The sequence below is a fragment of the Physeter macrocephalus genome, chromosome 3 (assembly GCF_002837175.3).
Source record: "Physeter macrocephalus isolate SW-GA chromosome 3, ASM283717v5, whole genome shotgun sequence".
In the NCBI taxonomy this organism is placed as follows: Eukaryota; Metazoa; Chordata; class Mammalia; order Artiodactyla; family Physeteridae; genus Physeter; species Physeter macrocephalus.
In genome coordinates this window covers 31,270,610-31,297,520 of record NC_041216.1, presented here as the reverse complement: position 1 = coordinate 31,297,520, position 26,911 = coordinate 31,270,610, and the positions used below count along the sequence as shown (strand labels likewise).

Sequence of the window (26,911 nt, the reverse complement as noted above, 5' to 3'; positions counted from 1 at the left end):
TTTTGCGGTACGCGGGCCTCTCACTGTTGTGGCCTCTCCCGTTGCGGAGCACAGGCTCCGGACGCGCGGGCTCAGCGGCCACGGCTCACGGGCCCAGCCGCTCCGCGGCATGTGGGATCCTCCCGGACCGGGGCGCGAACCCGCGTCCCCTGCGTCGGCAGGCGGACTCTCAGCCACTGCGCCACCAGGGAAGCCCTGCCTTGCGTTTCTGATTTGTGCTTTCCTTCGGGAATGAGGGTGGTCTCTCCTGAGATGCTCCCTTTGGCCCTCAGCCTCCTTTCCTGTCTGTCATTCATTGTCGGGAGCCCAGGTGCTTGTCTGCTTCCTCTTTTCCTTTCTTCTGTCCCTGAGCTCCACTGGGGGGCAGCCACCCCTGTGATGGGGGGGTCGGTAACTGGAGGTGGGGCTCCAGGCTTGGCTTCTGGATTCATCCAAATCACCCGGTATCAGATCTTATTAGACAGTAACTGTGTGATCCTGGGAAAGTTATTTCACCTCCCAGTGCCTCAGTGTCCCCGTCTGTAAAATAGGGAAACTCCTAGAACCTACTGCACGGTTCTCAGGTTAAGTTTTATACACAGATGTGCTTGGAATAGTGCCTGACATTTTGTGAGGGCTGTAAAAGCTGCTGTTCTTGTTATTTTTTACACCAGCGGTAGACGCTTTTTTTCTAAAGACCAGATAGTAAGTATTTTCACCTTTGAGGGCCACATGGTCTCTGTGACAGCTACTCACTGGGGTTCAGACAAAGACAGTGTTCCGATAAAGCTTTATTGACAGACATGGGTCGGGGGCCAGATGCAGCCAGCTGCTGGTGTCCATGTGGCATTACCTCTTGATCTCAGCACACTGTCCCATGCCATCGGTGCCCCCTCTGAGCGAGGTATGGGGCTGGTGTTTTTTTATATGTATATATAAATTTGTTTATTTATTTTTGGCTGCATCGGGTCTTCGTTGCTGAACGCGGGCTTTCTCTAGTTGCGGCAAGCGGGGGCTACTCTTCATTGCGGTGTGCGGGCTTCTCATTGCGGTGGCTTCTCTTGTTGCGGAGCACGGGCTCTAGGTGCACGGGCTTCAGTAGTTGTGCCGCACAGGCTCAGTAGTTGTGGCACGTGGGCTCAGTAGTTGTGGCGCACACGGCATGTGGGATCTTATCGGACCAGGGCTTGAACCCATGTCCCCTGATTTGGCAGGCGGATTCTTAACCGCTGCACCACCAGCGAAGCCCGGGGCTGGTGTTTTATCCCATGGGGGCTGTGGGGAGGTAGGGGCCTGGCCTGACTCATCCTCGAGCTGAGGAGAGCATCTCCCATGCAGACGGGGCCACGGTCCCCTCTTCCCCTGCCCCCGGCGCCCTCAGCCATCGGACAGGCCCCGTGTCCCAGGTTTTCCTCGGGTGATGGGGGTCAGGCAGGTAGGGCCGGCCTCTGGCCTCTACTCCTGCCCTGGTCCCAGCCTGTGAGTTGACTGTGGTGTTTACTCCCCTTTCTGTCTCCAGCTCTCGATGAATCCTGTTTTGCGAGGTTTTACTATATTTTGCACATTTTGTTAAGTACCGAGGAAACGTAAGCTGCTGTCTCGGCCCCAGGGGTGGCTTCTTTCCCATCCTGGCATCACACACGTGCAAACGCTTGCCTGCGGCACGGCAGAGCCCCGGGCGTGAAGCCCAGAGACGGCCTTCAGCTGCGCTTGGCCATAGACATCGGGACGTTTTGTCGTAGCAGCCAGCTCGTCTGAGTCACACAAAGCATTGTCATCAGAGTGAATCAGCCCCTGACGGCGCTGGTGGGGTTTTGCTCCAAAGAAACGTTGAAAGTAGTACACCTGAAACTAACACGACATTGTAAATCCAGTATACGCCTGTAAAGATGAAAAAGGAAAAAGAAAAAGTGAAATGTTGGAAGTAGTATTAAGATTTATTTGTAGAACGAAAAAAATCTTCAGATATACAGTTGCTTTAAAAAAAAAAATATCCTGCTCTGTTCTTGTAGCTGATCAGTTTCACAAATTAAATAAATTCCTTGATCGGCAAGTTACCTGAGACCCGGGGCCCCAGGTGACAGCCACAGACCAGCTGAACGTGTCCCCGCGTCCACGCGTAGAGACATGGCTTCTCTTGAGACTCCCTTGACGGGCTTTCCCCTGGATACAGAAAGGAAACTACCATTGCTGCTTCTTCTCTGGGTTCTTAAATGTCCCCTTAAATTCCTCTGCTCCCCAAGCCACCGTGTTGGTGTCTGTCTCTAGCATTGGCGTATTTCTTTCTTTTCTCTGGAATGGCGTTGCTTTCTGGCCCTGTGTGGGCGGCCACATCCGTTTCCTGGGGGGCACCCACATTGGGGTGAACACATCTCCTGGGGCTGCGTGATTCTGGGTCCTGGTGGCAAATACTGTCCAGTGCTTTGATGTCACAGAGTTGTTAGTAAATGCTTTTTTTTAAACAGTGCGGTCTTAGGCCTCTCCCCAGGGGTCGAGGACCTGCATAGCACCTCCCTCAGGGTAGCTGCCAGGATTAGACGTGCACACGTGTTGGAATGGTGCCCGACGGTCAGCGGGGGCTGTACAGCTGTCGTTTGTCCTTGCTGTTTGTAGCGGGTCGGCAAGCTTTTTCCGTCTCTCACCTCTGTTGTAGTGTGAAAGCGGCCACAGGCACAATGTGCGTGAGTACAATCTGTCTGCAAAACGGGTGGACCCGTGTCAGGGCCAGGGTTCCTGGACCCTTTCCGAGAGCATCCTTTGGAGGCAGGGGAGCCGCCCTGCCCCCACAGAGGAGCTGGGTTTTCTCCAGGATGACAGGGAAGGCTCTGGCTACCCACCCCAGTGTTCAGGCTTTTGTCTCCATTTCTGCTATTTATGTATTTGGGAGCTGTTTCTAGTCTAAACATGTAATCAGAGACTTGGAAGGCGATTTGCAGCTCGTTCACTTGCCCCGTGTTAAAGGACGTCATCACTGAATCAGGGATGCAGACAGGCTGGGGGGCCGGCGGGTTTGCTCCCCTCCCTCTGTGCTCTCAGCTCTCCAGAAGCTCCCCAGAGGAGCCGTTGACCTAAAAATCCACGAGCTGCCCTCAGCAGGGTATTTCTGGAAAATCGTGTATGAATTTAATTTTGAAAATGGAACCTTATTAAATGTGAGAAGGATCTTATCAGAAAAGAAACCACATGGTAAATGGTAAATTGTTTGGAGACTTGAAGGGCCCTGCCTGCATCCAGAGGACGGATCTGTCAATCACAGGGATCCCCCCGCCGGCGGCCCCGACCCCGCTGCCCCCAACCCCCCTCCTGGAGGGCAGCTGGCATCGCCGACCCCCTGTGGCCAGGTCAGCGAGCCTGACCCTCCCCCTTGGGACCTGACGTTCAGGGAGGGTCCCACCCACTCCTTCCCCTCCTGGCTGCCCAGCCCACCGGCAACCTTGTGGCCTCTGCCTCTGGCCCTCCTGGCCAGCGCACCTGTGCTCTCACCTGGGCACCTCCTCCCCCTCCCTGGGGTCCATCCCGACAGCAGCCAGAGGAGCATTCGCATCACCTGGTTTGTGCACCTGCCCTTCCGGCTTCTCCTGCCGAGCCGGGCCCCTTGGCCTGCAGGGTGGTCCCTCCGGTCTCTGCCCTTCCCCCGTGGCCCCTCCCCGTCCCCCCACCATCCGGGCTTCTGCTCCCCGGGGAGGCCTTCTGCGGCCACCAGCCCTGCCTTATTTTTACCTTTTTTAACCAAAGGCAGGCCTGGCACCCCCGGGAGAACAAATAACCGTGTTGAGTTTCTCTCCCGAGTTTTACTGCATCGGGGTCAGAGCTGAGCGGCTTCCCGCTGACCCCAGAGTGGGCGGGCAGCCCCGGTCGCTGCCTTCCCTGGGCCTCTCAGGAGGGTGACCGGCCAGAGAGGGGGACCCCTGGGGGTCCCGGCCGCGCCTGTGACCCTGGCCTCCCCGCCATGTGTCCCGCAGGTTGTTCCTGGTCATCGAGTACGTCAACGGGGGTGACCTCATGTTCCACATGCAGAGGCAGAGGAAGCTGCCCGAGGAGCACGCCAGGTGGGTGCAGCCGGGGGCCGGGGGCGCCTGGGGGGTCGGGAGGAGGGAAGTGGATTTGGGGAAGGGGCACAGGGGGCCACTGCCTCCTGCCAGGGGCCAGGCCAGAGCCGGGAGGGTCCTGGGAGCGGCCGACCGGCCGGAGCACTGCCTGTGCGATGGCGCTGTGCTTTGCCCTGGTTCTGAAACGGGGTGAACGTCCCGACTGTCAGCTTAGCCGCCTGGACGGCAAGGCCGCTCCCCACCACCTGCACGGCTGTACAGCAGGAGCTTGCCTGGAAGAGGAAGACAATCTCCGTTTCTTTTCAAATGACTCTCAGGGACGCTGACCCCATCACCGCCGCGCAGCCCTGGCCTCACGGGCGGGTGGGGCGTTTATTTCCACCCCGTACGTAGCTCTTTCCTGTTTTCCCTATTTTTCTCTTTTCCTCATTTCCTCACTGGAAAATAATTCCACGCGGCATCATGAGTCACCATAGATCCTTTTAGCGGGGAGGCGGGTCATCAGTCGAGAACAGCGAGCCCCACACGCTCACGTCCTCTTTTTCTAATTGTGGTAAAACACACATAATATAAAATTACTATCTCAGCCATTTATAAGTGCACAGCCCAGTGGCGTTAAGCACATTCATGGTGTTCTACGACCATCACCACCGTCCTCTTCAGAACTTTCTCGTCTTCCCAAACCGACGCTCTGGCCCCATGAGACACTCACTCCCCAGCCCTCCCCCAGCCCCGGCCGCCGCCCTCCTACTTTCTGTCTCTATGAATCGCCTCCAGGGACCTCGTAGAAGCGGGATCGGGATCACGTAGGGTGTGTCCTTTCGTGCCTGGCTTGTTTCACTCGACATCGTCTTCTCAAGGTCCACCCACGCTGGAGCGGGTGTCAGAATCTCCTCCCTTTTTAAGGCTGAATGTTACTGCATTGCGTGAATGGACCACATTTTGTTTATCCATCATCTGACAATGGACACTTGTGTTGCTTCTGTGTTTTAGCTACAGTGAATAGTGCTGCTGTGAGCACGGGGGTACAAATACCCGTTCGAGTCCCTGTTTTCAATTCTTTTGGATATATACGCAGAAGTAGTATTGCTGGGTCACATGGTAATTCTAATTCTTAATTTTTTTGAGGAACCTCCGTACCGTTTTCCACAGCAGCTGCACCATTTCACGTTCCCGCCAGCAGCGCACGAGGGCTCCGGTTTCTCCACATCCTCGCCAGCACTTGCTCTTTTCCGTCTGGGGGGTTTGGATAGTGGCTGTCCTGGCGGGCGCGAGGTGATGTCTCCTGGTGGGTTTGGTTTGCATCTCCCTGACCACTAGGACGCTGCGTGCCTCGCCCTGTCCTGTCGGCCCACGCGCTCTTCAGCGGAGGATACGGGACGTCTGTCTGCTTGGGCCCCCGTCCCGGTTCCCGGTTGGGTTCTCTCTGCTGATGACGGGTGTCCCCCCCCCCGCCAGGTTCTACGCTGCTGAGATTTGTATCGCGCTCAACTTCCTACACGAGAGAGGGATTATTTATCGGGACCTGAAGCTGGACAACGTTCTCCTCGACGCTGACGGCCACATCAAGCTGACGGACTACGGCATGTGCAAGGTGGGCTCCTAGCCTGCCGCCCCCGCCTGCCTCTGGGGGTCCCGGGCACCCCGGCGCCCGCTCCGTCTCGTCCTGGCTGCCGGGCTCCGGCCGCCCCCACGTCACCGGTCCTCTCTTGGTTCTCTCGCCGGCGGGGGTGTGTCTGGCGGGCTCCTCCCTCCTGGTAACTGGCTTTATCCCTACAGGAAGGCCTGGGCCCCGGTGACACGACGAGCACTTTCTGCGGAACCCCGAACTACATCGCCCCGGAAATCCTGCGGGGAGAGGAGTACGGTGAGCGGGGGCGCTGGGGCGCCGGGCCCCGAGGGGGCGGGAGAGCGCGACCCGAGCCCTGGGAGTTTCCTCTCCCTGCGGACTCGGCCACGGAGCAGAGAGAGCGGGGTGGGCCTGCCTGGGGCCAAGCCTGCCGGGCGTCCCAACCAGGGGCTCCGGGGCCCTGGCCCAGCAGCCGGGGAGAGGGGTCTTCCTAACCAGGTTACACTAAAATGCACGCCCTTACCTCGTCCCAGCCCCAGGCCACTAAGTGGCCTCAGTCCCCAGCTGTTGTCCTCTGTGTCCACCTGAGTGTCCCCTGGCGAGGTCACCGGACAGGATCCCTCTGGTCAGGAGCCCGAAGGGCTTGGGAAGGAGAAGACAGAGCAAAGACAGAGCCGAGGCGGCTGTCCCGAGTCAGTGGGTGCCACCCGCCGGAGGGCGTTCCCCAGAGCTGCTAGAGCCACGCACAGCCCCCGTGGACACTGGAGCTTGTGCACCCCTTCCTTGGGTTCTGCTGTTTTCACGTCACAAATATACCATCAACTATTTCCACACATTTTCCTTGCTGTTAAAAGTGGGGCGGGTGGCAGGGTGGGCAGGTTCTCACACCCTCAGATACCGGGGCACCCAGGAGGCTGGTAGGACTGAAGTCACTTAGTAGCCAGAGAAGGACAGACGGCAGCTGTGGGCCAGGGCAGGGAGTCTAGAACCTGGCCCGGGACGGGGACCCCGTGTGTGATGGAGGTGGACAGCTGCCGATCCTGGGAGCAGCTGGCCGTCCGTGGACTGCCTTGATGTGAAGACAGCTTTGCAGCTAGTAAGGAGGAGCTGAGCGTCCCGGGGACACGGACAGGGGGGAGGCCAGGCTGCCTGGGAGACGCTGGGGACACGCATCCTCAGCTGTGGTCCAGGAAACGCAAACCGTCACGACTGTCGCCCCGTGACGGGACAGCACACCGGAGAGGCCCGGCCTGACAGGCCTGCGCTCTGCCCCAGGGTTCAGCGTGGACTGGTGGGCGCTGGGCGTCCTGATGTTCGAGATGATGGCTGGCCGCTCCCCCTTCGACATCATCACCGACAACCCCGACATGAACACCGAGGACTACCTTTTCCAAGGTGCGCGGGCCGCGCGTCCAGCTGCCTCCGCCCCCTGCGGGCTTTCCCCTCTTAGAGGTGCAGGCCCCCAGGCTGGCCCCCGCGGCTGCCACAGACTAGGTGGGGCCACCTGTCCACGACCGGCTCTCAGGGAGCAAAGCCCGGGCCGCGCGTCCAGCTGCCTCCGCCCCCTGCGGGCTTTCCCCTCTCAGAGGCGCAGGCCCCCGCGGCTGCCACAGACTAGGTGGGGTCACCCGTCCACGACCAGCTCTCAGGAGCAAAGCCCGGGCCGTGGGTGTGCGAGCGGCCGCGGCTGGGGGCACACGGCACTTTCACGCCCACGGGAAAGAGAATCTGTCCTGATTCAGCGCAAACTCCCTTCCGCCCACGCCAGGTGGCACATCCGTGTCCCGGGCAGCGGCTGTGCTCGGCCACGGTGCTGCCCCCTTCCAGCCACGGCTCCTCGCCGTCTGGGCCCCGGGCCAGAATTGACAGCCCCGGGATGCTGGGGCTCAGGACTGAGGCCGTCCCCGCGGTGCCCTCTGGCACCCGCGGACATGGGGACGCAGGGCCAGCTGAGCCGCCGCTGGTTCATACGTGATCGTGAGCACACGTGCCCGTGGGCACTAGGGCCCTCTGAGGCCTCGAGACCCTGCTGGGGTGTAGGACGGGTTCTCCTGCTCAGAAAGGGTTCCCAGCGCCCTGCAGGCTGCCGGCTCCCTGGCTGCTGGGCAGAGCTGGCGTGGCGGGCGGGGCGGGGCACGGAGGAGGAACTGCCTCTCACCTCCCGGTCCGGTCGTTGCAGTCATCCTGGAGAAGCCCATCCGGATCCCCCGGTTCCTCTCGGTCAAGGCCTCCCACGTGTTGAAAGGATTTTTGAACAAGGTACGCCCGTGGCCACCGTGGCGGCCGAGCCAGCCACGGCTGCGGCCCTTTCTCAGTTACCGGGGCCACGGTCCGCCAGCTGGTTGGCAGTTTTAGTGTCGGGTGTGGGTGACTCCCTGCGTCCTTCCTTGAACGTCCTACGGATGCTTGTTCGCACCGGACAAAATGTAACGACAGGAACGATGCCAAAGAGGAACTTCCCGGACGAGCTTAACCTGTTGGGAGGAAGCGTTTCTAGTGAAGGGGACGTCCGGCCTTCACCTGGGTGCTGGGCCGGCTGCGGGTGGTCTGCTGAAGGTCTCTAAGTGCCAGGGAGGGCAGGCCCGTTCCCCTGCTGGGCACGGGAGTCGGGGGCTGCCTTGCTCTGTGCTGACTTGTCCTCATTTGAACTCTGACCCCCAGGACCCTAAGGAGAGGCTCGGCTGCCGGCCGCAGACTGGATTTTCCGACATCAAGTCTCACGCTTTCTTCCGTAGTATAGACTGGGACCTGGTAAAGCAGCGCGGAATCTGATACCACCCCCCGCCCCGTGTGGTGGGCGGCCCTCGAGGGGGGTGGGATGGATGGAAATGGGCAGGGAGCCATCTGGAAACTCACGTGAAGAACAAGGAGGGGGCCTAACAAGCCCCTGGGGGCGGGGGCTGCTTCTTGAAGGTCCTGGGAGCAGCCTTGCCTGGGCGTCCATGCCATGCCAGGGGTCCCGCGGCGGGGTGCCCGCTCTGTGACCGCTGCCATCCGCCCGAGTTGACTCAGCTCCCGGACGTTTCCACGTGGCCGGCTAGCTAGTTCCGATAGGACATCCCGGTGCACCGTGGCCCCTCCCCCCTGCAGTGGACCTTGACCCACCCAGTCCTCGGGGACTCAACTTCCAGGGTCTGGACCTTCTCCCACCCCCACTGCGGCCACCTGGGTCTGAGCCACCCTCATCCGGGCTGGGCCTCTGCTTCCCGCCTGGCCCCTAGCAGCAACGGCCTCCTCCGCTGGGGCTTCGTGATCCCCTCGACGCCCGACATACCGGGTCCGCTCCTGTCTTTGCACGGCTGTGCCCCTCCCCGACCTCCACCCCTCCCTCACCTCTTTCAGGCCATCTCCTCAGAACCGGAGCCGCCACCCCTCACCCCCGTCCTCTTCCAGCCGCCTCTTTCCCATCACGCCGCAGGGCTAAGTGGTGGGGTGCACAGGACATCACTCGGTGGCACCGTTCTCGTCCACTGTTTGTTGTTTTTGTTTTATTGTTTTTTTTTTTTTTTTTTGGTTGCGATGGGTCTTAGTTGCGGGGGTGGGCTCCTTAGTGTTGTGGCTTGCCAGCTCCTTAGTTGCAGCTCGTGGGGTCCTTAGTTGTGGCATGCAAACTCTTAGTTGCGGCATGCGTGTGGGATCTAGTTCCCTGACCGGGGATCAAACCTGGGCCCCCTGCACTGGGAGGGCAGAGTCTTATCAACAGCACCAGCAGGGAAGTCCCTCATCCACTGCTTTTGACTGAGGGAAGAGGGGGTGACATTGTGTGTGGGACACTCCGGGAGGGGGGGGGGGTGCCACGGACTGAGGCAGCCTTGGCCCCCAGAGCAGGGACGGGGGTAGGGGAGGGGGTGGGCCCAGAGGACCCCAGGCCAGCACCCAGCCGTGCTTGCCTCGTGGTCTGTTCTGACTCTTGCTATTTAAATCTTTTTAAAGCAGCCTGAGACCTGAGGTAGGGAAAATCGTGTAAGAAATGCCCCCTTTTTTCACTTTTTACCAGAGCGTATTTCATACATACAGAAGAATATGGAAACTTGCACATGAGAGAAAGTCAGGGAAGAAGGGAAGGCCTTGTGCCCCCGTAACAGTGCCCAGGGTGTGGCCCAACGCTGCCAGCCGCCGGGGCCTTGTGACTGCAGCGTGTACACGGGTGTGCAGACACGTGCGCGCACACAAACACTGGTGACCCCGCTCTGCCTGTGGGTCGGCCCGTTCCCTGTGCTCCTGCATCCCCTGGGTGACAGAGACAGGCGTTCCTCTGCCCGGTGGCCTGGCCATGGATGCTGCTGGGGCCCTGGCAGGTGTGCTGGCCTCAGCCCTGACACTGGGGCGTTACTGGGAAGGACTCGTCTACTTCTGTGACATCCTCATTTCATGCACCAACGTCGCCAGCAGAACCTGTGTTCGTCCTTCCCAAGTCCCCACAACTTACGGAACGTGTTTCAACATTCCAGGCCCAGTTTGTTTCTCTTGCCATAACTGGAGTTCCTGATGGCTCTGGGTCCCACGGTGCAAAGAGCGGGTGTGAGCTGAGGTGGGCTGGGGGCTTATTTTTGACTCGGCTGTCGCTCTCTCCCCACATGGGGCCTTGGGACAGTCCCACATCTTGGACGGGGTCCCGTGGAGGCCCCACCCAGGTGGAGGTTTCCAGGCTCAGCGCTCACTCAGACCCTCCAAGGGAAGGGGGCAGCCAGTCCCGAAAGGCTTGGGTCATCCTTTTCCTGAATCAGGCTGCTCCGGGCCTTGAGAGCTGAGGGGTCCGGGCTGGAGGGCTGGCTGCCGGCTCACACGTGGCTTGTGTGGGCGGAAGCAGACCCCACGGGGCAGGACCTTATCTCTCATAGCTCGATCTGAGTTCTTAGCGCCCCTGGCCCAGCACAAGTGCGCAGCGCACACCTGGGCGGGCGGGGGGGGGGGGTCGGGTTACGTCAGCGAGTGTGTGAACATGGGGGCCGCTCCATACATCGACATTAAAAGTTTTTTTCTCATTCACATCATAGTCTGAAGCAGTCTGGGCTGCCCTCCTCCATTTGTAACTATGCTCGCTGGCATGTGTCTCCAAAGTCATCAAATCTAGGTAAGAGTGAATATGGAGAAAGTATGTCCTAGATGAAGGTGACACATTGCTTCCACTCACATGCCTTTGGTCAAAATTAATCACAACCCTACCAAATGCAAGGGGCTGAGAAATGTAGAAAAGTAGACAGATGAGTGAGTCTAACAGCCTCTGCCATTCTTCCTACATTTCCTGTATCTTGAAATCTATAATTTTCTATTGTAAATACTTATGAAACTAGTTGTCCCACATGCAGATTTTTGACTGTGTCATAGCAGGGTTTCCTTAGTCACTGCCATCTCCCTAGCACCTACTGTAATGCCTAGAACATAGTCAAGGCTCATTAAATATTTGTTGAATGAATGAATGAGCAAGTTTGCTCAGTTTACGTATATTTTAAGTATCATTCAACCTCAAGAACCCTAACAACATTAGAAGGCTCAGAATAGAGTCTACACATTTAGTTTGGTCAAAGAAGTTTCCCTAAATTCCCAAAGAGACAATCAGTTCTAGAAACAAGATGTAAACCATACTAATGACCATAAGTAAAGCCAGGAAATAGTTAATAACCACCTAATTATGGTTTGAAAATTGTTTCTGGAATAGCCACAAATTCTAAGATGCCCACCGACTGCTGGGTAAGATATGTGAATTAAGAGGAAGCAAAGATTCCATTTAAGTCCTATAAATATCTCCAACCAGTCTCTCTGGAGCCTTTAACAATTTGTTAGAGAAGATTCTCTATCTCTTCCTTAAAATCCTTCGTTGCAACTTAACGCTTATGTGGAGGTTACTGAGAATAATACATAAGACCTTAAAAACCTACAGCCCACAGCTGTAGAGACCCACCAATGTCACGAAACTGGCAAAATAATGCCAACATCAGAACTGAGACTTCTGATTCCATTGTTCGTGATATCCTTCCCTTATACCTGGTAACCTGGTCAAGTTCCAGCTCTCTCGAGCTGTCACTGCCTCTGTTTAGCTGTTGCTATCTCAGCATCCAGATTCATTAATATGCCCCCATAGTGCTCTATCTTCAGGCTTAAGCTTAGAAATCTCTCATGGTATTTGAGATTGGCTACTTCCACGTCTGTGTCTCACATTAAGCTCTGGGAGATGGGTCCCTGTTTTCTTCACTTACATTTACCCTCAGTAGGCATGTTAATTGGCCAGAGTTGTTACAAATCTGATGGCATAAGCCCGAAGGGTTTTGCACTGTTCTGTGGTTTCCTAGTCAGAAACCTCAGCTTTGAACTACCCCTGAAATTGGAGCTGGAACATCTAAGCAGATGTGACTTGGCAGGCAAAGGCTAAGAAAATATATACATCATCCTAGCTCCTGTAATAGTGGCTTTCATCATATTTCTTCCCTTTAACACAGCACAGTTAGCTCTTTTGTGAAGACTTTACCTTGAACATCTCTTACTAATTAAGCCCATTCCTTCCTGGCAGTCTCTGTACTGCAAATGGGATTCAGCACTGGCTGCTGTGTGATTTGCAGTCACAGGAGTTAGAAAGAGCAGGGCGCCCAGAGAGCACTCTGGAAGGGGTGGGAGAGGAGGAGAGGGGTGAGAGTAGTGATAAATTGTTTATTTGTTCCAAGTAAAGATTATATATCCCCTCCTGGACTTTCTCGCTAAGCACTGAATTGTTTTATTACCAAGTCCTGAAGAGAGCCAGAAAATGAGTATTAGACATGTGGAAAACATACGTTAAAGAAATGGTTCATCTGGCAAATAATTTGAAACAGTGCTTTTTTTTCAAGTTTGCCTTTTCTTAATAACCAACATACATATGGTAAGCATTTTATGCCAGGCACTTGTTAAGTTCTTAATGTACACTAAGTCTTTAAATCTTTGTATCAACCTTATGAAGTAGATGCCATTATTATGCACATTTTACAGATGGGAAAACTGAGGTACTGGGAGACTGAGTATAGTCAGGTCTTACAATGTTAAGGGGCAGAGCTAAAATTTGAACTTGGCAGTTTGATTTCAGAGTCAATTCACTTAACCACTACACCAAACTCACACAGGAAAAAAGACAACTGTCACTAAATTTCCTTACTTAGTAAATGTTTTACTTTAAGCAAATTGGTTAACCTCAGTATCTGTCTCCTCACCTGGATGAGGCTAATAGTATCCACTTGGCACGTTGGATGGAAGAATTAGTGGCAAAGTCTATAAAGTACCTATTACTGGAACCCACAGCATGGACTCCATAGTAGTTATTAATCTTTGTCATTCTTTATATATCAAGAGGGACTCCACAGCAACTTCTGTAAACAGAATCACCAAGATGTAATCATTTAAACCCAAGACCAGAGGCACCAAATAAATATTAATATTTACAGCTTCAGCATTGAAAACGTAACCTCAAGTAGACAAACATCATGGATCCAAACACCTAGGAGAAATTGCCTAAAATCTTCACCTCTCTCATCCTGTAGCTCACCAGGTTCTGGTCGGTTCCCAGGGCCAGCCCCACCTGGGGGGGGGGGGGGGGGGGGGGGTCGGGTTACGTCAGCGAGTGTGTGAACGTGGGGGCCGCTCCATCCTCGCCGTCCTCCGTCCTCACTGTGAGCGTTGCGGCGCTGAGTTGCTCTGCGCCAGCGCGCGACTCGCCCTCTCCAGGCTTGAGCGTGTCTCATCCTCCTAAATGTCGAGTAGGAAGCAGAGTCTGGGTCCTGAGACGCCCCATTTCCCGCCTGACAAGCGTTTTACTGCCGTGTATCCCATTGGGATTAGAAATACATAGAGGGCTTCCCTCGTGGCACAGTGGTTAAGAACCCGCCTGCCAATGCAGGGGACACGGGTTCGAGTCCTGGTCCGGGAAGATCCCACATGCCGCAGAGCAACTAAGCCCGTGCGCCACAGCTACTGAGCGTGCGCTCTAGAGCCCACGAGCCATGACTACTGAGCCCACGTGCCACAACTACTGAAGCCCGTGCTCCGCAGCAAGAGAAGCCCGCGCACCGCAACGAGGAGTAGCCCCCGCTAGCCACAACTAGAGAAAGCCTGAGCGCAGCAACAAAGACCCAACACCGCCAAAAATAAATTTACGTATAAAAAAAAAACATAGAAATGGCCACTTAAGGCTTTTTTGGGAGAAGGGGTTCCAGTGTGGGCAGGGGTGTCCCTGCCAGGTCCCAGCTCCTTTATGACCTGGTTTCCCAGATTAAGAAAGGAAGAAACTTCCCCAAACCAGCCTCCTTTGGTTTAAGCGGTGGGGCTGCTGAGGGGGGCGCAGACCCCAGATGGCGTGGGGTCCCACGTGGGTGGTCGGACCTTGCTCTCCATCCCAGGTACGTCCCGCGCGGCCTGCGGTGGCGGCATTTTTCAGCTCAAGTAGGGTTTTTATGACTTTGGAAAATTTTCCTGCTGGACTTTAAGAGAAAAACAATCGGTCTTTAAACATGAGGCATATTTAAAGGCGGTCTCTTCCTGTTCGATTCCGTGGTTTGTGTTTGTGGGAACTCCAAGCGGGCGCTGAGCCGGCGCGCGTGGGTCTGACCGCGTGTCTTCTTGCAGCTGGGGAAGAAGCAGGCCCTGCCGCCCTTCCAGCCGCAGATAACGGACGACTACGGCCTGGACAACTTCGACACGCAGTTCACCAGCGAGCCGGTGCAGCTGACCCCGGACGACGAGTAAGACCTGCCGCACGGGCGGGGCATCCTGAGCTGCGGGGGCGTGGACGTGGGCGGGTCTCGCGTGGGGGGCGAGGCGTCCCGAGCTGCGGGGGCGTGGACTGGGCGGGTCTCGCGTGGGGGGCGAGGCGTCCCGAGCTGCGGGGGCGTGGACGTGGGCGGGCCTCGCGTGGGGGGCGGGGGCGGGGCGACCCGAGCTGCGGGGGCGGGGACGTGGGCGGGCCTCGCGTGGAGGGCGGGGCAGGGCGTCTCGAGCTGCGGGCCAGGGTCTCGCGCAGGCCCGTCGAGCCTGCCCTGTCCGGTGCCCGCAGGGACGTCCTCAAGAGGATTGACCAGTCGGAGTTTGAAGGGTTTGAATACACCCACCCGCTGCTCCTGTCCGCCGAGGAGTCCGCGTGAGGCGCCGCGTTCTCGTCGTGGACGCGGGCAGACGGTGCGGGCCTGTCCCCGACCACCGCGCATGCATGCCGGGCTGGGCGCTGGCGGGCCGGGCAGAACAGCCCCTCCATCCGGCCCGCGCCGCCTGCACCGGAGGAACTTGCTTCTTGTGCCTGCGCCGCGGAGGCCGCGGTGCCCGTGTCCGAGGGAGAAAGTGTCCCCGACTTCGAAGGTGCACACTTTCCACAGAAAACAGAACTGACCTGCTCCACCGGGAGAGTTAGCCTGTAACGTCCTGAGGAATAAAGTGTCCCGATGATGTTGAAGCCTCCCTCTGATGCCTTTTTTTCGCGGGTGGCACCCGCCCGGCGTCGCAGGCACGGCCCCACCCGGAGGAGGCGCCGGCCGGGGACGGGAGCGTAAGTGCCTGCGGGGATCCACTGCAATGGAGCATTTTTACAAATTCGGAACATTTTCTAAATCCTGGTAAGTTCCTGTTGTTAATATTTAACAAGTATTTTCATACCGAGCATGTCAGTAGCCCCTGTGGTCTGACGCCCAAGTCCCCCCTTCACCAGGTGGGCACCGCTGGTCCCGACACAGGCATTAGACTGACCAGGAGAATTGGATCATAGAGGTTCTAAAACACGGCTCACCAAAGCACCCGTAGACCAAAAAACAAAAAATTGAAAACTAAATCCGCACAAAATATATTTCTGGAAACACTAAGCAGTGCCTACATGATGTCTCGTGTTATGTATCAGATTTTTGGAAAATATTTTTATCAGGAATAATGACGCTCAGAATTAGAAATTTTAAAAAGATATATGTATGATGGGTCCTAGCCTTAAAGTGAAACAATAAATCTAGAATACCCTCACACATGCATCTCTGGGCACGGCTCACCCCTACTTCCCATAATCTGCAAAGGGGGCACGTGTCACTCGGCCACCCTCTTAAGTGAAAAGCCAAACCCAAGGTTTTCTAAAAAGAGGTAAATCGTGGGTTTGTAAGTCCCTGAAATGTTGTCAGGTGTGGCTCAGGGACAGGCAGAGTGTGTGTGTTGGGGGGGGGGGGGGGCCAGGGGCCTTGTCCACGCTCCCAAGGTTTTCTAAAAAGAGGTAAATCGTGGGTTTGTAAGTCCCTGAAATGTTGTCAGGTGTGGCTCAGGGACAGGCAGAGTGTGTGTGTTGGGGGGGGGGGGGGCCAGGGGCCTTGTCCACGCTCGGGGACAGCAGTCCCCGGATGTCCCACATCGCCACACAACCCTAGGCCTTGCTTCTCTCCATGTGTCTGCGGCCTCGGGCGCATCACGGTAAGAAAAGGATAACGAGAAGCCGCTGCCTCACGGTGACCCTCCGCAGACATGCCAGCCTCCCCAAGGCCCCCGGCCCCGGTGGCAGAGCAGTGTCCGTGGAACGTGGAGACTTGTTCCAACCAGCCCCCCAGTTGTGACCAGAAGGACCCACCTCCAGAGACGGAAATGAGGGACCACGGAGCAGAGTCAGAGCTGCCTGGGCCTGAGGGGCGTGGCCGCCCCGCGGTGATGTCGTCCTGGAGCCGCGTGTGAGGGCTGCGAGGCCGCCTGGGGAGGGAGACCCCGCTGTGCCCAGGACAGGGTCACAGACGGCCTCAGGAGCCCCCTTCCCCCCAACAGGGGTCGCGTGCCGCGTCGGGCATGGTGACATCTTTGCTCAGACAGCACAGGGGCCACGGATCTGTTCAAACTTAAGGCGTTTATATCAAGGTTGCGGTGTTGCCAAACAGCCTCCCGCTCACCAGTGCGGTTGCTCGTGTACAAGACGTGTGCGTGACCTGTGCTCCTCGTGAGGGGGGATTTTGTGCACGGTCACTTGCTTTTATAAATTAAAGAAGGTGAAAGGTGTGCTGAGGTGGGGTTTGGAAACAAATCATAAACATTTTCCAGCGGCTCCAGTCACAATATGGCGTGTCCTTTTGATACGGTTCTTGGAAACTGGTGCCGTCAGAACTGTAAAGAGGGAAACGCGTCCCTGTGGTTTTGTACAGTGAATGGCGGAGCACGTGGCCTTGGCCTTCCTTCTGCAGAGGGGGTGCCCGCCAAGGCCACACCCGCTCGTGTCTTGCACATTATTAAAGACGTTAATGACTGCGTGCCGTTGTCGTCGTCGTTAAAAGGGCGTCTCCAAGAGCAAAGGCTTCTGAAGCCATTTTATAAAAACATTTTATTTTTCAGAGCAGTTTTAGGTTCACAGCAAAAGTGATGGTAAGGTACAGAGTTCCCATGGGCCCCCACCCCCCGCCCCGCCGCCTCCCTCTCCCAGCATCCCCGTAGAGGGTGCATTTGCTACAAAGGAAGAACCTGCTCTGCTGCATCACCTGGCAGCGTCACCTGGGAGCGGTACGTTCTGTGGGTTTGGACCCAGGCTTGATCCGTGTATTGCGTACCCACCCTTGTAGTTCAGAGTATTTTCCCGCCCTAGAAATCCTCTGTGCTCTGCCTATTTATGCCCCCTCCCCACTAACCCCTGGCGACCACTGATCTTTTTACCGTCTCCATGGCTTTTGCCTGTCCCAGAATGTCCTAGAGCTGGAATCACACAACGTGTAGCCTTTTCACATTGGCGTCTTTCACTGAGAAACGTGCACTGAGGCTTCCTCTGTGTCTTTTCATGGCTCGTCTGAAGCCCTTTTTGAAAGGAAAATACCAACTTCTGGGAGTTAAGCTTAGACTTCCACATCCTACCCCCTCCCTCCTGCCAGTGCTGCAGCCGCCGTGGCTGTGCTGGAGACGAGGCTCTTCCAGAAGCTGTGGGCCAACAGCACCGGAAGGAAAGCTACCCGCACACGCTCTCTGGCCCTGCTTCCCACGGGCACTGAGCGCATGAACGAGACACAGCTCACACAAGGTGACGGCAGGCGGGCCGGTCCCTCCCCGTGAATTCCCGACTTGAGGGGAGCCGCTCTGAGCCCCTGCGGGCGATGACAGGCACCAGTGAGAGTGCCTTCCCTGCTGGCAGTGACCCGCAGCCGCAGAGAAGCAGGTTCCCCTGGGGGTCAAAACACGGCCGTGAAGCGTGAGCCGAGTCGGAGGGGGGAGCAAAGCGTCCGTTCTTGTGCCAACTTGGGTACAAATGCCCGAAGTGCTGCTGACACCGTCTCTGTCACCTGCCTGGGGCTGCTCTGTGCCGAGTGGCCTTGTCCACCTCAGTCATCACGCTGCTCAGCATCAGCCAAAAACGAAACAGGACCCAGTGTTCTGGCCTCAACACGAAGAGATGGGACGTGAGCCCCTCACACTGACACGCTTCAACATACAGCTTTGGGGGACGCAGAGCAGCGGGGAGGTGGCCCAGCCGGTGGAGGGGAAGCCGTGGGCCGGGCTGCTCACCACCCCGCGTCGCCCGTGCTCTCCGCCAGGCACCGGGCCAGGTGGCTCTCCACGTCCAGCTGGGTCAGCCTGCGAGGAGAGGAGAGGGTCGCGGGCCGGGAGGGCGCCCCGGCCAGAGCGCGCACCACCCGCTTCCACGCCCTCCCCGGGTGCTCTCGCCACGCACCAAAGAGCAGCTGGAGAGAAACCGGGGACGGTGCCCTCGGCTGGCGGAACCAAGGAGGGGCCCCCAGCCAGAAAGGGCCTTTCCAAGCCCTGCTCCGGGGCCCAAGGTCCCCGGGGCGCCCAGAAGGCTTGCTGGAGGCCCGTTCCCAGGCTCACCTGGCACCCGCGTCTGAGACTGAGGGGCACCCTGCGTCCGAAAGCCCCGAGTAAAGGGCGTGGGCAAGACACGGGGCCCCCAGGTGGAGGGCGGGGGCTGTGTCTCCTCAGTCAGACAAACCCACCAGGTGTGTCCACACCAACAAATGCCCCATGCGTCCCCTCCCTCCTCCGAAAACTAGCCGCTTGGCAACCAGAAGAGAAAAGGCGTGAGCGCTGGTGCCTAGGAGGGCGGTCACGACGACGGTGGGTGTGCGCCTCAGACCTGAGACTTGTCTTCTTCGCTCAGGGACGCGGCGCCTCTGGAGAAGAGGACTTAGTGGGGCTCCGAGGCCCACGGGTCAGCCCCTCGGTACTGGGTGGGGGAGGGGAGCGTGGACGCGGGTCACAGCGGGCGCCTCCCATCCCTGACCTCGTCTGATGCCATCAAGGAGGAGAGGCCGGGAATGACCGTCCCCCGCGTGCTGGTGGCCCGTGGACGGTCAGCTCGCAGCCACGGTGCCCAGAGGGCGGCAGAGCCAGGCGTTCAGCAGACCAAGCTGGTCACCTGGCCAGCGTGCACAGGCCCGTCCCTGCACCGCTAAGTCCCGGCGCCGAGCCTGAAACGACCTCCTTTCACCGCGCGGCTCGGCGAGCCCGAGGGCCACGGCCTCTCCCCGATGCACGCCCACGGCGGCCTGTGCTGCTCGCGGGAGCCCCTGCCAGTCGGGTGGCTGCTGCTCCCGCCTGGGGATTTGAGGCCCCTGGCCAGTGCCTCCTCGAGTGCCTAGAGGCCCCTCGGCCCGTCCTGGGAAGCAGCCCCTCCTCGTGCCTTCTCCGAGGCCACCAGAAGACCCTAAGATCTGGACCAGGTCACCTCGTCCGGGGGCTGCCCGGCACTGTCCCTCGGGGCGGGGCACGGTCTGGGATTCCCTCATACCCCCAAAAGGAGCCTCGTGGCGGGTCCACCTCGCACACTGAGCTTCTGCCTCTGTCTCCCACTCGTGCCCGGTGCGTGGACGGGAGGCCCAGCACAGGAGGAGGCTCTGCTCCGACCCTCCAGGGGCCTCGGAGCGCATGAGACCCCACGGGCTGGCCTGGGTCTCATCACGCGGACACGGTGCCTGTCTGGTTTCCCGTCCTCACGTCGGGTGGCGGGTGGGAGCCAATCTTCCGACCAGCCCCGAGCTCACGGACCCGGAGGGGCTTTCACACACACGCGGTACATGACGGCCCTCGGGTCAGAGAAGAAGCTCAGACAACAAACGGTTCTGAGTGACACGGAAAGCGCGAGGCTCCGCGAAAGACGAGCACCGTCTCGCTGCTGCCCGCAGCGCCCAGGCCGCCCGCACCTCCTGCGGACCAGCAGCCCACCCCTCTGCTCCGAGGGGCGGCAGGGCTTCCATCTCTGCCCCCAAACAGGCCCGTTTCTGCCCCCTAACAGCCTGACCTGTCGCCTTGCCCCGGGGCGGCGGGGGGCGGGTTTCCACCGTCACCCTGCAGGCTCGGGGTGTGGCCTGGCAAGGGCCCGCTCTCTCCTTAATCAAAGGGAAGAACGTGCTAGAAGCATTCCAGACACACGGAGGCCTGGACCCAACTGCGCCGACACCTACTCTGCAATCCCGAAGCGCTCTCTGCCCAGCCTCAATCTAACTGCTTAAAGAGCTCAGGCTGGAACTTTCTTTCTAACACATCTAGGAGTCCTTTTTTAGACTGTGTAGAAAAACAAGTAATCCGAGAACAAAAACCACCCCCAGACCGGGACGGAGGGGCTGGGCTGCACGTCTGCTGCCAGGTAGACGAGTTTCCTCCCAGGGCCCCGATGGTACTTCCGTCCCTGGGTTTCCTTCGATGGGTACGAAACAAGAGAACTTCCTATTTTAAAAAGCGTTCGCGGCTCCATCAAGACCGGTAGGCGGGGTGGGGGGGCGATTTCCCGGGTGGCGCAGTGGGTGAGAATCCCCCTTCCAATGCTGGGGACACGGGTTCGAGCCCTGGTCGGGGAACTATGGTCCCACATGCCGCCGGGCAACTAAGCCCGCGCGCTGCAACGAAAAATCCCACGTGCCGCAACTAAGACCCGATGCAGCCAAAAATAAATAAATAAATGTTAAAAAAAAAAAAAGACTGTTGAGGGAGCTGGTGTTTGCAGCCCACAACTGTCCTGGAGCATCAGTACAGACAAGAGATGTGTTCAGTGAGACACTGGGTCTGGGAAAAGTTCTCCAGCGCTACAAGGAGCACGGGCATCTCAGCGTGGCTGCCACACCCGCTGCACCCCTGCCATGCCAGACCTGTGCTGGCTGGGGGGCCTCGCCCACAGGCCCCCCTGGGGACAGCCACCTCCTCGCCCTCACTCCCCCCACCCCGAGCCGTCCAGGCCCCCAAAGGCTTGGCTCCAAGTCAAGCGTCACCACTGGAGGAGCCTGGATATTTGACTGCAGACCTGTGCAGTTTGGTGCCACACGTTTTGATCACCGGTTTGATGACTTTTGTCTGTCATCAGCTGCTAGTTCTACAAGCCACTCCCTTCACCCCCCAGGGCTGGTTTTACTTCTGGAAAACCAGAGACAAGGCACATTAACTGAACCCTCTCTCCAGGCCACAGGACACGCAGAGCACGTCCAGCTACCGAAACCGGCCATCCACCCCCTTCATCCGACCAAGCTCCTTCCCGCCGTCCTGACCCCCATGACCCCCACACCTGTGTCCTCGGCTTTGTGACACATGGCCCACAAGCTGGGCAGTTGGGACTCCTTAGCAAAGGCCAATTCCATCACCCTTACTTTTAAACAGGTATAAAAATATACGTTGGACTTTTAAAAAGAAAAAAGCATCTCTGGACACAGAAATGAAGTCTTGTTTTTAAAACTGGCAATCCACCCACGGGGGAAGGTGCCCGATGGGCTGCGCCAGAAAACTGCTCAGTGACCCACAGCGTGGACTGGCTCTGGAGGCAGTCCACCCGGGGTGCCAGTCAGCACCCGGTTCCCGGATGTCCGGGTGGCCCCGGTTAGAGCCAGAGCCTCCCTGCCCTCGTGCTGCAGAGTCCCAGGGGCCCCGTCCAGGAGACTGCAGCCTGTCAGCAGGGCCCCAGGCCCGTGGACCAGCAAGCAGACCCCCCAGACCTGCACCCCTGTGCCCTCTGGCTGATCAGCACCGTCTCTGTGCTTTGCCAACTTTTTCTGCGTGAAACATCACTTTAGAATGCCAAAGTCGAGCTCAGTTATCCATGCCTTCTGAAACCGCCTGTGGTTTCCAAACAGGGAAAGGGCCACCGGGTGGCAGCAGAGGGGAGGGAAGGCCCAGGGGGACCACTCACCTGGGGGCGAAGTCGGCCTGGCACATGGGGCAGCTCTGCAGTGTCGGCGACCCCTCCACGGACGGCTGCTCCTCGGCGCTGGAGGTCCCGCGGGGCTCGGGCGCGGGGTGTCGTTGGAGAGACCAGGCGGAGGACCCCGTGCGCCCCAGGAACTCGCGGAGCACCCGGTCGGAGTGGCTCGGGTCCCCGCCTCGCCGCGGGGCCGGCGGGAAGGGCGTCCAGGAGAAGGTCTCGGTTCCCACGGTGAAGCTTTCCGGGGGCGCGCGCTCAGGGCTGCGCCTGGGCTCCTACAAGACGGGGTCGTCGGACCGCGCCCGCCCCGCCCCCGCCCGAGACCCGGGGCCACCCGGGGACCACTGCACACGCACCTGGCCGGGGAACGTGGGCAGCGGCGGCGGCTCGCCGTCCACGTTCAGGTCCGCGCTCGCGGCGCGCAGCAGCTCAGCCCACGGCCGCGCACACTCGCCGCCGTCCGGAGGGGAAGCGGGGGGGTTGCTCGGGGACCTGGGGCGGCGGGTCAGGGCGGTGAGAACTCAGCCGCGGAGAAGGGCACAGGAGGGAGGACTCAGCGGGGGGGGACAGGTGTGCAGCTCGGCGTGGGGAGGTGAGAATTCTGCGGGTGGGGCTCGGGCGGGAAGAGCTGGGGGGCGGGGCAGGCCCGAGGCGGGCAGGGCGGTGAGAACCCAGCCGCGGAGAAGGGCACAGGAGGCAGGACTCAGCGGGGGGGGACAGGTGTGCAGCTCGGCGTGGGGAGGTGAGAATTCTGCGGGTGGGGCTCGGGCGGGAAGAGCTGGGGGGCGGGGCAGGCCCGAGGCGGGCTCGAGGAAGCACGAGGGAACGTGACACCCGGCCACTGCTCGGCCGGGGACACTAGGCTCCCCATTCCCCCCGCTGACCCCAGCCCCGGCCTCACCCGACCCCCGTGGGCGGCCTCCGGCGGCTCAGGCTCAGCCTCGACCTCCGCGCCGCCTCCATCCGCCCCGAGCCCGCGCGTCCGGCGGAAATGAGCGGCCCGCGCGCCGGGCCCCGCCCCCGGCACAGACCCCGCCCCCGGCACAGACCCCGCCCCGGGCACTCCCGGCGCGCCGGGACAGAACCCGACCCAGGACCCCTCCTCAATCCCCGCACGACCAGACGTGAGCTGTGGACCCCAACTCCCACTCCCACGTGGGCGCTTGACCCGACCCTGGGGACCCCACGACCTGCTCCGCAGGCCGTGAGGTGACCTCCCCTCTGTGGCACTATCGGAGGGTGGTGTCCTGACCCCAACCTTTGGGGAGACGGAGGCCAGGGTTCCTCCCTCCACCGCGGAGGCGGCACTGAGGTCGGGAGGCTGCCTTGCCCTGAGGGAGTCATTTTCCAGCTGAGCCGGGGGATGCCTCCCTCACGCCTCAGGCCTGGGGTCTGCAGCGGCTTCGAGGAGGAGGAACTGCGCGGGAAGACAGCTGGGGGTCCTGACGTCCCCACCCGCCGCTTCCAGGCCTGATCTAGCTCTGCCACCTCCCTCTGCATCGGCAGCCCCGAGCCTGGGTGTCCAGCTCTGACGACCCGGGCGATCCTTCCCCGTTTCCTTACAAAAGGGAGGAGCTTAGTTTCCTTAATTAAGAAATAGAGGGACTTCCTGGTGGTCCAGCGGTTAAGACTCCGCGCTCCCAATGCGGGGGGTGGGGGCGGGGCCTGGGTTCGATCCCCGGTCAGGGAACTAGAGCCTGCGTGCCGCAACTAAGACCCGGTGCAGCCAAATAAGTAAATAAATAAAAAGCAATGTGGGACGACCAAGTGCAGGGCCCGGAGTCCCGGGCCAGGGGCGGGGGCCTGGAGGTGGAGAGCCTTTGAGGGGGCTTCTGTGACAGCCCGGGCGCCAGGCACTCTCGTCCAGTGACCTTGCAATCCGCCACGTGGTGGCAGCAGACGCCCAGGCACCCTCGGCCACTCCTGCCGGTGCAGAGTTTGTGCCCTGGGGGCCCCAGGATGGGACGGAGGTGTGCAGGGCGTGCTGGGGGGTGGGGGGGTTCCCAGACGCGGCGCCACTGGCTCTGGCTTCAGCCTCCGCTGCTTCAGAGCCTCTCCTGGAAGCGTCACCGCGCCTCTGAGCGCCAGCCGTGGGGACTTCCAGGAGGAACGCCAGGCCTCCCTAAGGCAGACGGGGCCCCAGCAGGCCTCGACGGCCGGCGCGGGCCCGGCTCTCGGGCCGTTCGGGAAAGCCGCGTGGGGACATCTGTGTGAGCAGCTGCTCTTCCCTAGCAGGTCTCTGGGAACTGAGCCCTGGGGTCTTCTGCGTCCCGGCCTCTGCCTATACAGACCTCACCCAGCCGACTCCCCAACCCAAGACAGGCAGCTTGAGGCAGGAGCAGGGAGGGCCTCAGGTGGACCCAGGTGCCCTGAGGAGGGGCAGGCCCCGGTGGCTGTCAGAGCCTGGCTGAGCCTGGCTCTAGCCTTCAGCACAGGGGGTGGGGGGCACTCATGCTCCTTTGGCCTTAACCATGCCAATGGGTCTCATTCACCCTGAGCTGCTGGGGGGTGCATGGGATCTAGACCCCTGGCCAGGCAGAACACAGGCCCTCGGGGTCCGTGCTCTGGGGATGGCAGAGCCAGAGCGACGTGTCAAAGCTGTCTCCCGGGGGCTTCTCCTCTCTGGTTTCATCCGGCTGCTGGGGATTAACTCCCCCATCGCCACTGAGACCTACAGCCGGGGACACTTCCACCGAGAACAGAGCCGGGGTGACCCGTATGCCTGCTCGCGGCAGGTGCCGGCCCCCGGCAGGAGCCCCGTCCCCTTGGCCGCCGCTTTCCCGACAGCTGCCCGCCGCCTGCCTGAGGACCTTCTGGAGGTGGAAGGGGACCTACCTTGTCCCAGCTGTCCTGGCGTTATCAGCAAGACGCGGTGGCGGTGGGGGGGAGGGGGGGGCTGGAGGAAGTTTAAAAGTTGAACTTGATTAAAAGGCTCCCGTTTTCTGAGCCACCTGCTGCAGTGACAGGCCACGGGCTTGACTGGAGAATAATTTCTGATCAGGACTGAGGCTGGCGCTGCTGGACGAGATTTTCACAAGCCAAGTTTATGTTTACAGAGAATATTTCACGTTCTGGAGGAGGCAGCCCTCCAGCGAAGCAGAAAGGGCGCCAGTGGGCAGGGGTGGCGGCCCCACCAGCTGCGAGGCCACCTCCCTCCGCGCTCTCTGGCTTTGTCCACGATGGCGAGCCAGGTACGCCCTCCCCTCCCAGAAGCAGGGTAACGTCTCGGCCAGCTGGTCGGGGGCCCAGCCCTCCCCAGCACCTTCCGATATCTCTGGGCTCCTGGTGTCCTTAGAGCCAGGGTGACTGTGCTCTGTCCTCCGCCCCGACGGGGCGGAGTTTGCCGCTGACCGACTGGTGCCGACGCCTCTACTCCACGGCGGGCCGGCCAGGCAAGACCTGTCAGCTGGACCCCAGCCCAGGGCCGGCTGGCGAGGTCCGAGCCCCACTTGGCTTCCCCACACCCTCCTTTGGGGCCAGCTCTGCCATCGGGGCAGCCACGACGGCCCAGGCGGGCAGAGCAGGGCCTGAGGCCGGCGGGCACGACCAGCCCCAGAGAGCACCGCAGCCTCCAATTTCCAAGTGGAACAGGGCGCCGGGGGCACGTGCTCCGTGTGGGTGCCCTGTCGGTGCCCGTGCCAGCCAGGATGGCCTCAAGGGCTGGGCCGCCCCCTCCCTGGAGCCCGGCTTTCTGACGCGGCCACACCTGCTGGCCTGTGGGTGCCAAGCGGGCAAGCCTGCCTGGAGCCGGGCAGCGCATTCGTGGGCACGCAGAGCGCCAGGCAGACAGGCTGGATTGAAACAGCTGCCTGGGAAACATCGCAGGATCCGTCAGGCAGCAAAGCGCATGCAGGGCCTGCTCACCAGTGTGGGAGTTAGGCCACCCTCGGCCTCCTCAGGGCCCCTCGTCACGGCTGCAGAGGGGTGGGCGTCCATGGCCAGGACCTGCCACGGTCAGCGGGCTAAAGCCAAGGGCCAGCTCGGCCTCCAGCCTCCACTTCAAGAGCCTGAAAGCCACGGGGCAGCCAGGGACCCTTCCACCGAGAACAGAGGCGGGGTGACCCGGCGTGGCAGCGACAGCAGCCTGTGGCCAAGCACCCATCCTGGCCACCACCTCTCCCCTGGACGGCCACCCTCTCCCAGCATGCATGGCGAACCTTGTCGCTCCCTTGAGGTCCCCACTGTTCCCGCCCCCAGCCCCCTCCTCTGCTGCTGCCCTGGGCGCAGCCACACCGGCTCTGCCTCTGTCCCCATGTCTCCCCTCCTGCCGACTCTTGGGCTCTCCTCTGGGGTCCCCTCTGCAGAGAAGCCCTCCGGACTCTCCCTGCCCCTGTCGCCTGCCTGGGTTTTCCTGCCACCCCCACCCCCCCAGTGGGACTTGTAGGGCTAGGGTGCTGTGTGCCTTCCCGGGTAGGCAAGCCTGCACTGTGCCCCCACAGTGTCCCCGGAGCCTCCGGGGTGCCGGACCCCGAGGATGAGTGGGGCCAGCGAGGGGGGGGCCATCTCAGCTCTCCTGTGGGGAACGGAAGTCCAGCAGAGACCAAGCTCTGAGGATACTGGGCGGCTGAACAGTGTCCCCTGGGAACCTGTGAGTGTGACCTTGTTGGAAATAGGGTCTTTGCAGCTAGAATCAAGTTAAGATGATGCCGTACCGGGTCAGGGTGGGCCCTGAATCCAGCATGACTGGTATCCTCACAAGAGAGGTGTTTGGACACAGCCACACAGGGACAAGCCACGTGATGGCAGAGGCAGCGACTGGAGGGATGTGGGCACGAACCCCGGAGCACCTGGAACCCCAGGAGGCCAGAAGAGGCAGGAAGGCGTCAACCCCGGCACCTCCAGAGGGCGCGGGGCCCTACGACACCTTGAGTGTGGACTCCTGGCCTCCAGACTGTGAGAGAGTGGATCCCGTTGTTTGAAGCCCCCAGGTGGGTCATTTGTGCAGTAGCCACAGGACACTGACACAGAGACTCGGGCCTCTCCAAGCTGTCGGCACTATGTGCATCTGAAAGACCCCAAGCACGGTTTGGTTGGGGGCAGCTGGGCATCCTCTTCTCACCTCTGTGTCCCGTCACCATCCCCAAAGCAGGGGAGGAAGCTCCTGCCACTGTAGCTGAGACCATGGCCCCAAGGAGAGCCAGCTCCGCATGTGTCCTGGAAAGAACCCAGGATGGGTGGAACTGGAAAGGCCCTCCCCCTCCCCCTCCCCTCCCCTCCTCCCTCCCCTCC

General features: G+C 59.9%; 2 protein-coding genes across 20 annotated transcripts in view; one reads left to right on the top strand and one right to left on the bottom strand.

The window, feature by feature from the left end:
* The window catches only part of PRKCZ (protein kinase C zeta), a 117,179-nt gene extending 102,180 nt beyond the window's left edge, over window positions 1-14,999 (top strand). For both annotated transcript variants that reach the window (XM_024125471.3, XM_028487971.2), the window contains exons 11-18: window positions 3,942-4,028; window positions 5,487-5,622; window positions 5,808-5,895; window positions 6,874-6,993; window positions 7,778-7,857; window positions 8,260-8,349; window positions 14,185-14,300; window positions 14,612-14,999. In XM_024125471.3, coding sequence (XP_023981239.1) covers window positions 3,942-4,028; window positions 5,487-5,622; window positions 5,808-5,895; window positions 6,874-6,993; window positions 7,778-7,857; window positions 8,260-8,349; window positions 14,185-14,300; window positions 14,612-14,699 — 805 coding nt within the window. In that variant the 3' untranslated portion in view covers window positions 14,700-14,999. The remainder of the gene's footprint in view (window positions 1-3,941; window positions 4,029-5,486; window positions 5,623-5,807; window positions 5,896-6,873; window positions 6,994-7,777; window positions 7,858-8,259; window positions 8,350-14,184; window positions 14,301-14,611) is intronic.
* The window catches only part of FAAP20 (FA core complex associated protein 20), a 30,481-nt gene extending 7,786 nt beyond the window's left edge, over window positions 1-22,695 (bottom strand). Inside the window, exons 1-5 of one of the 18 annotated variants that reach the window (XM_028487976.2) lie at window positions 22,584-22,695; window positions 22,039-22,174; window positions 21,671-21,957; window positions 17,830-17,921; window positions 16,995-17,346 (exon numbers count right to left, since the gene is read on the bottom strand). In XM_028487976.2, coding sequence (XP_028343777.1) covers window positions 17,159-17,346; window positions 17,830-17,921; window positions 21,671-21,957; window positions 22,039-22,174; window positions 22,584-22,645 — 765 coding nt within the window. In that variant the 5' untranslated portion in view covers window positions 22,646-22,695 and the 3' untranslated portion in view covers window positions 16,995-17,158. Of the gene's footprint in view, window positions 1-190; window positions 1,861-7,865; window positions 8,073-13,221; window positions 13,309-16,994; window positions 17,347-17,702; window positions 18,118-21,670; window positions 21,958-22,038; window positions 22,175-22,583 lie in introns of those variants that run through there. The other 17 variants (XM_028487982.2, XM_028487981.2, XM_028487978.2 and 14 more) reach the window with 17 other exon arrangements.
* Window positions 22,696-26,911: the final 4,216 nt, after the last annotated feature.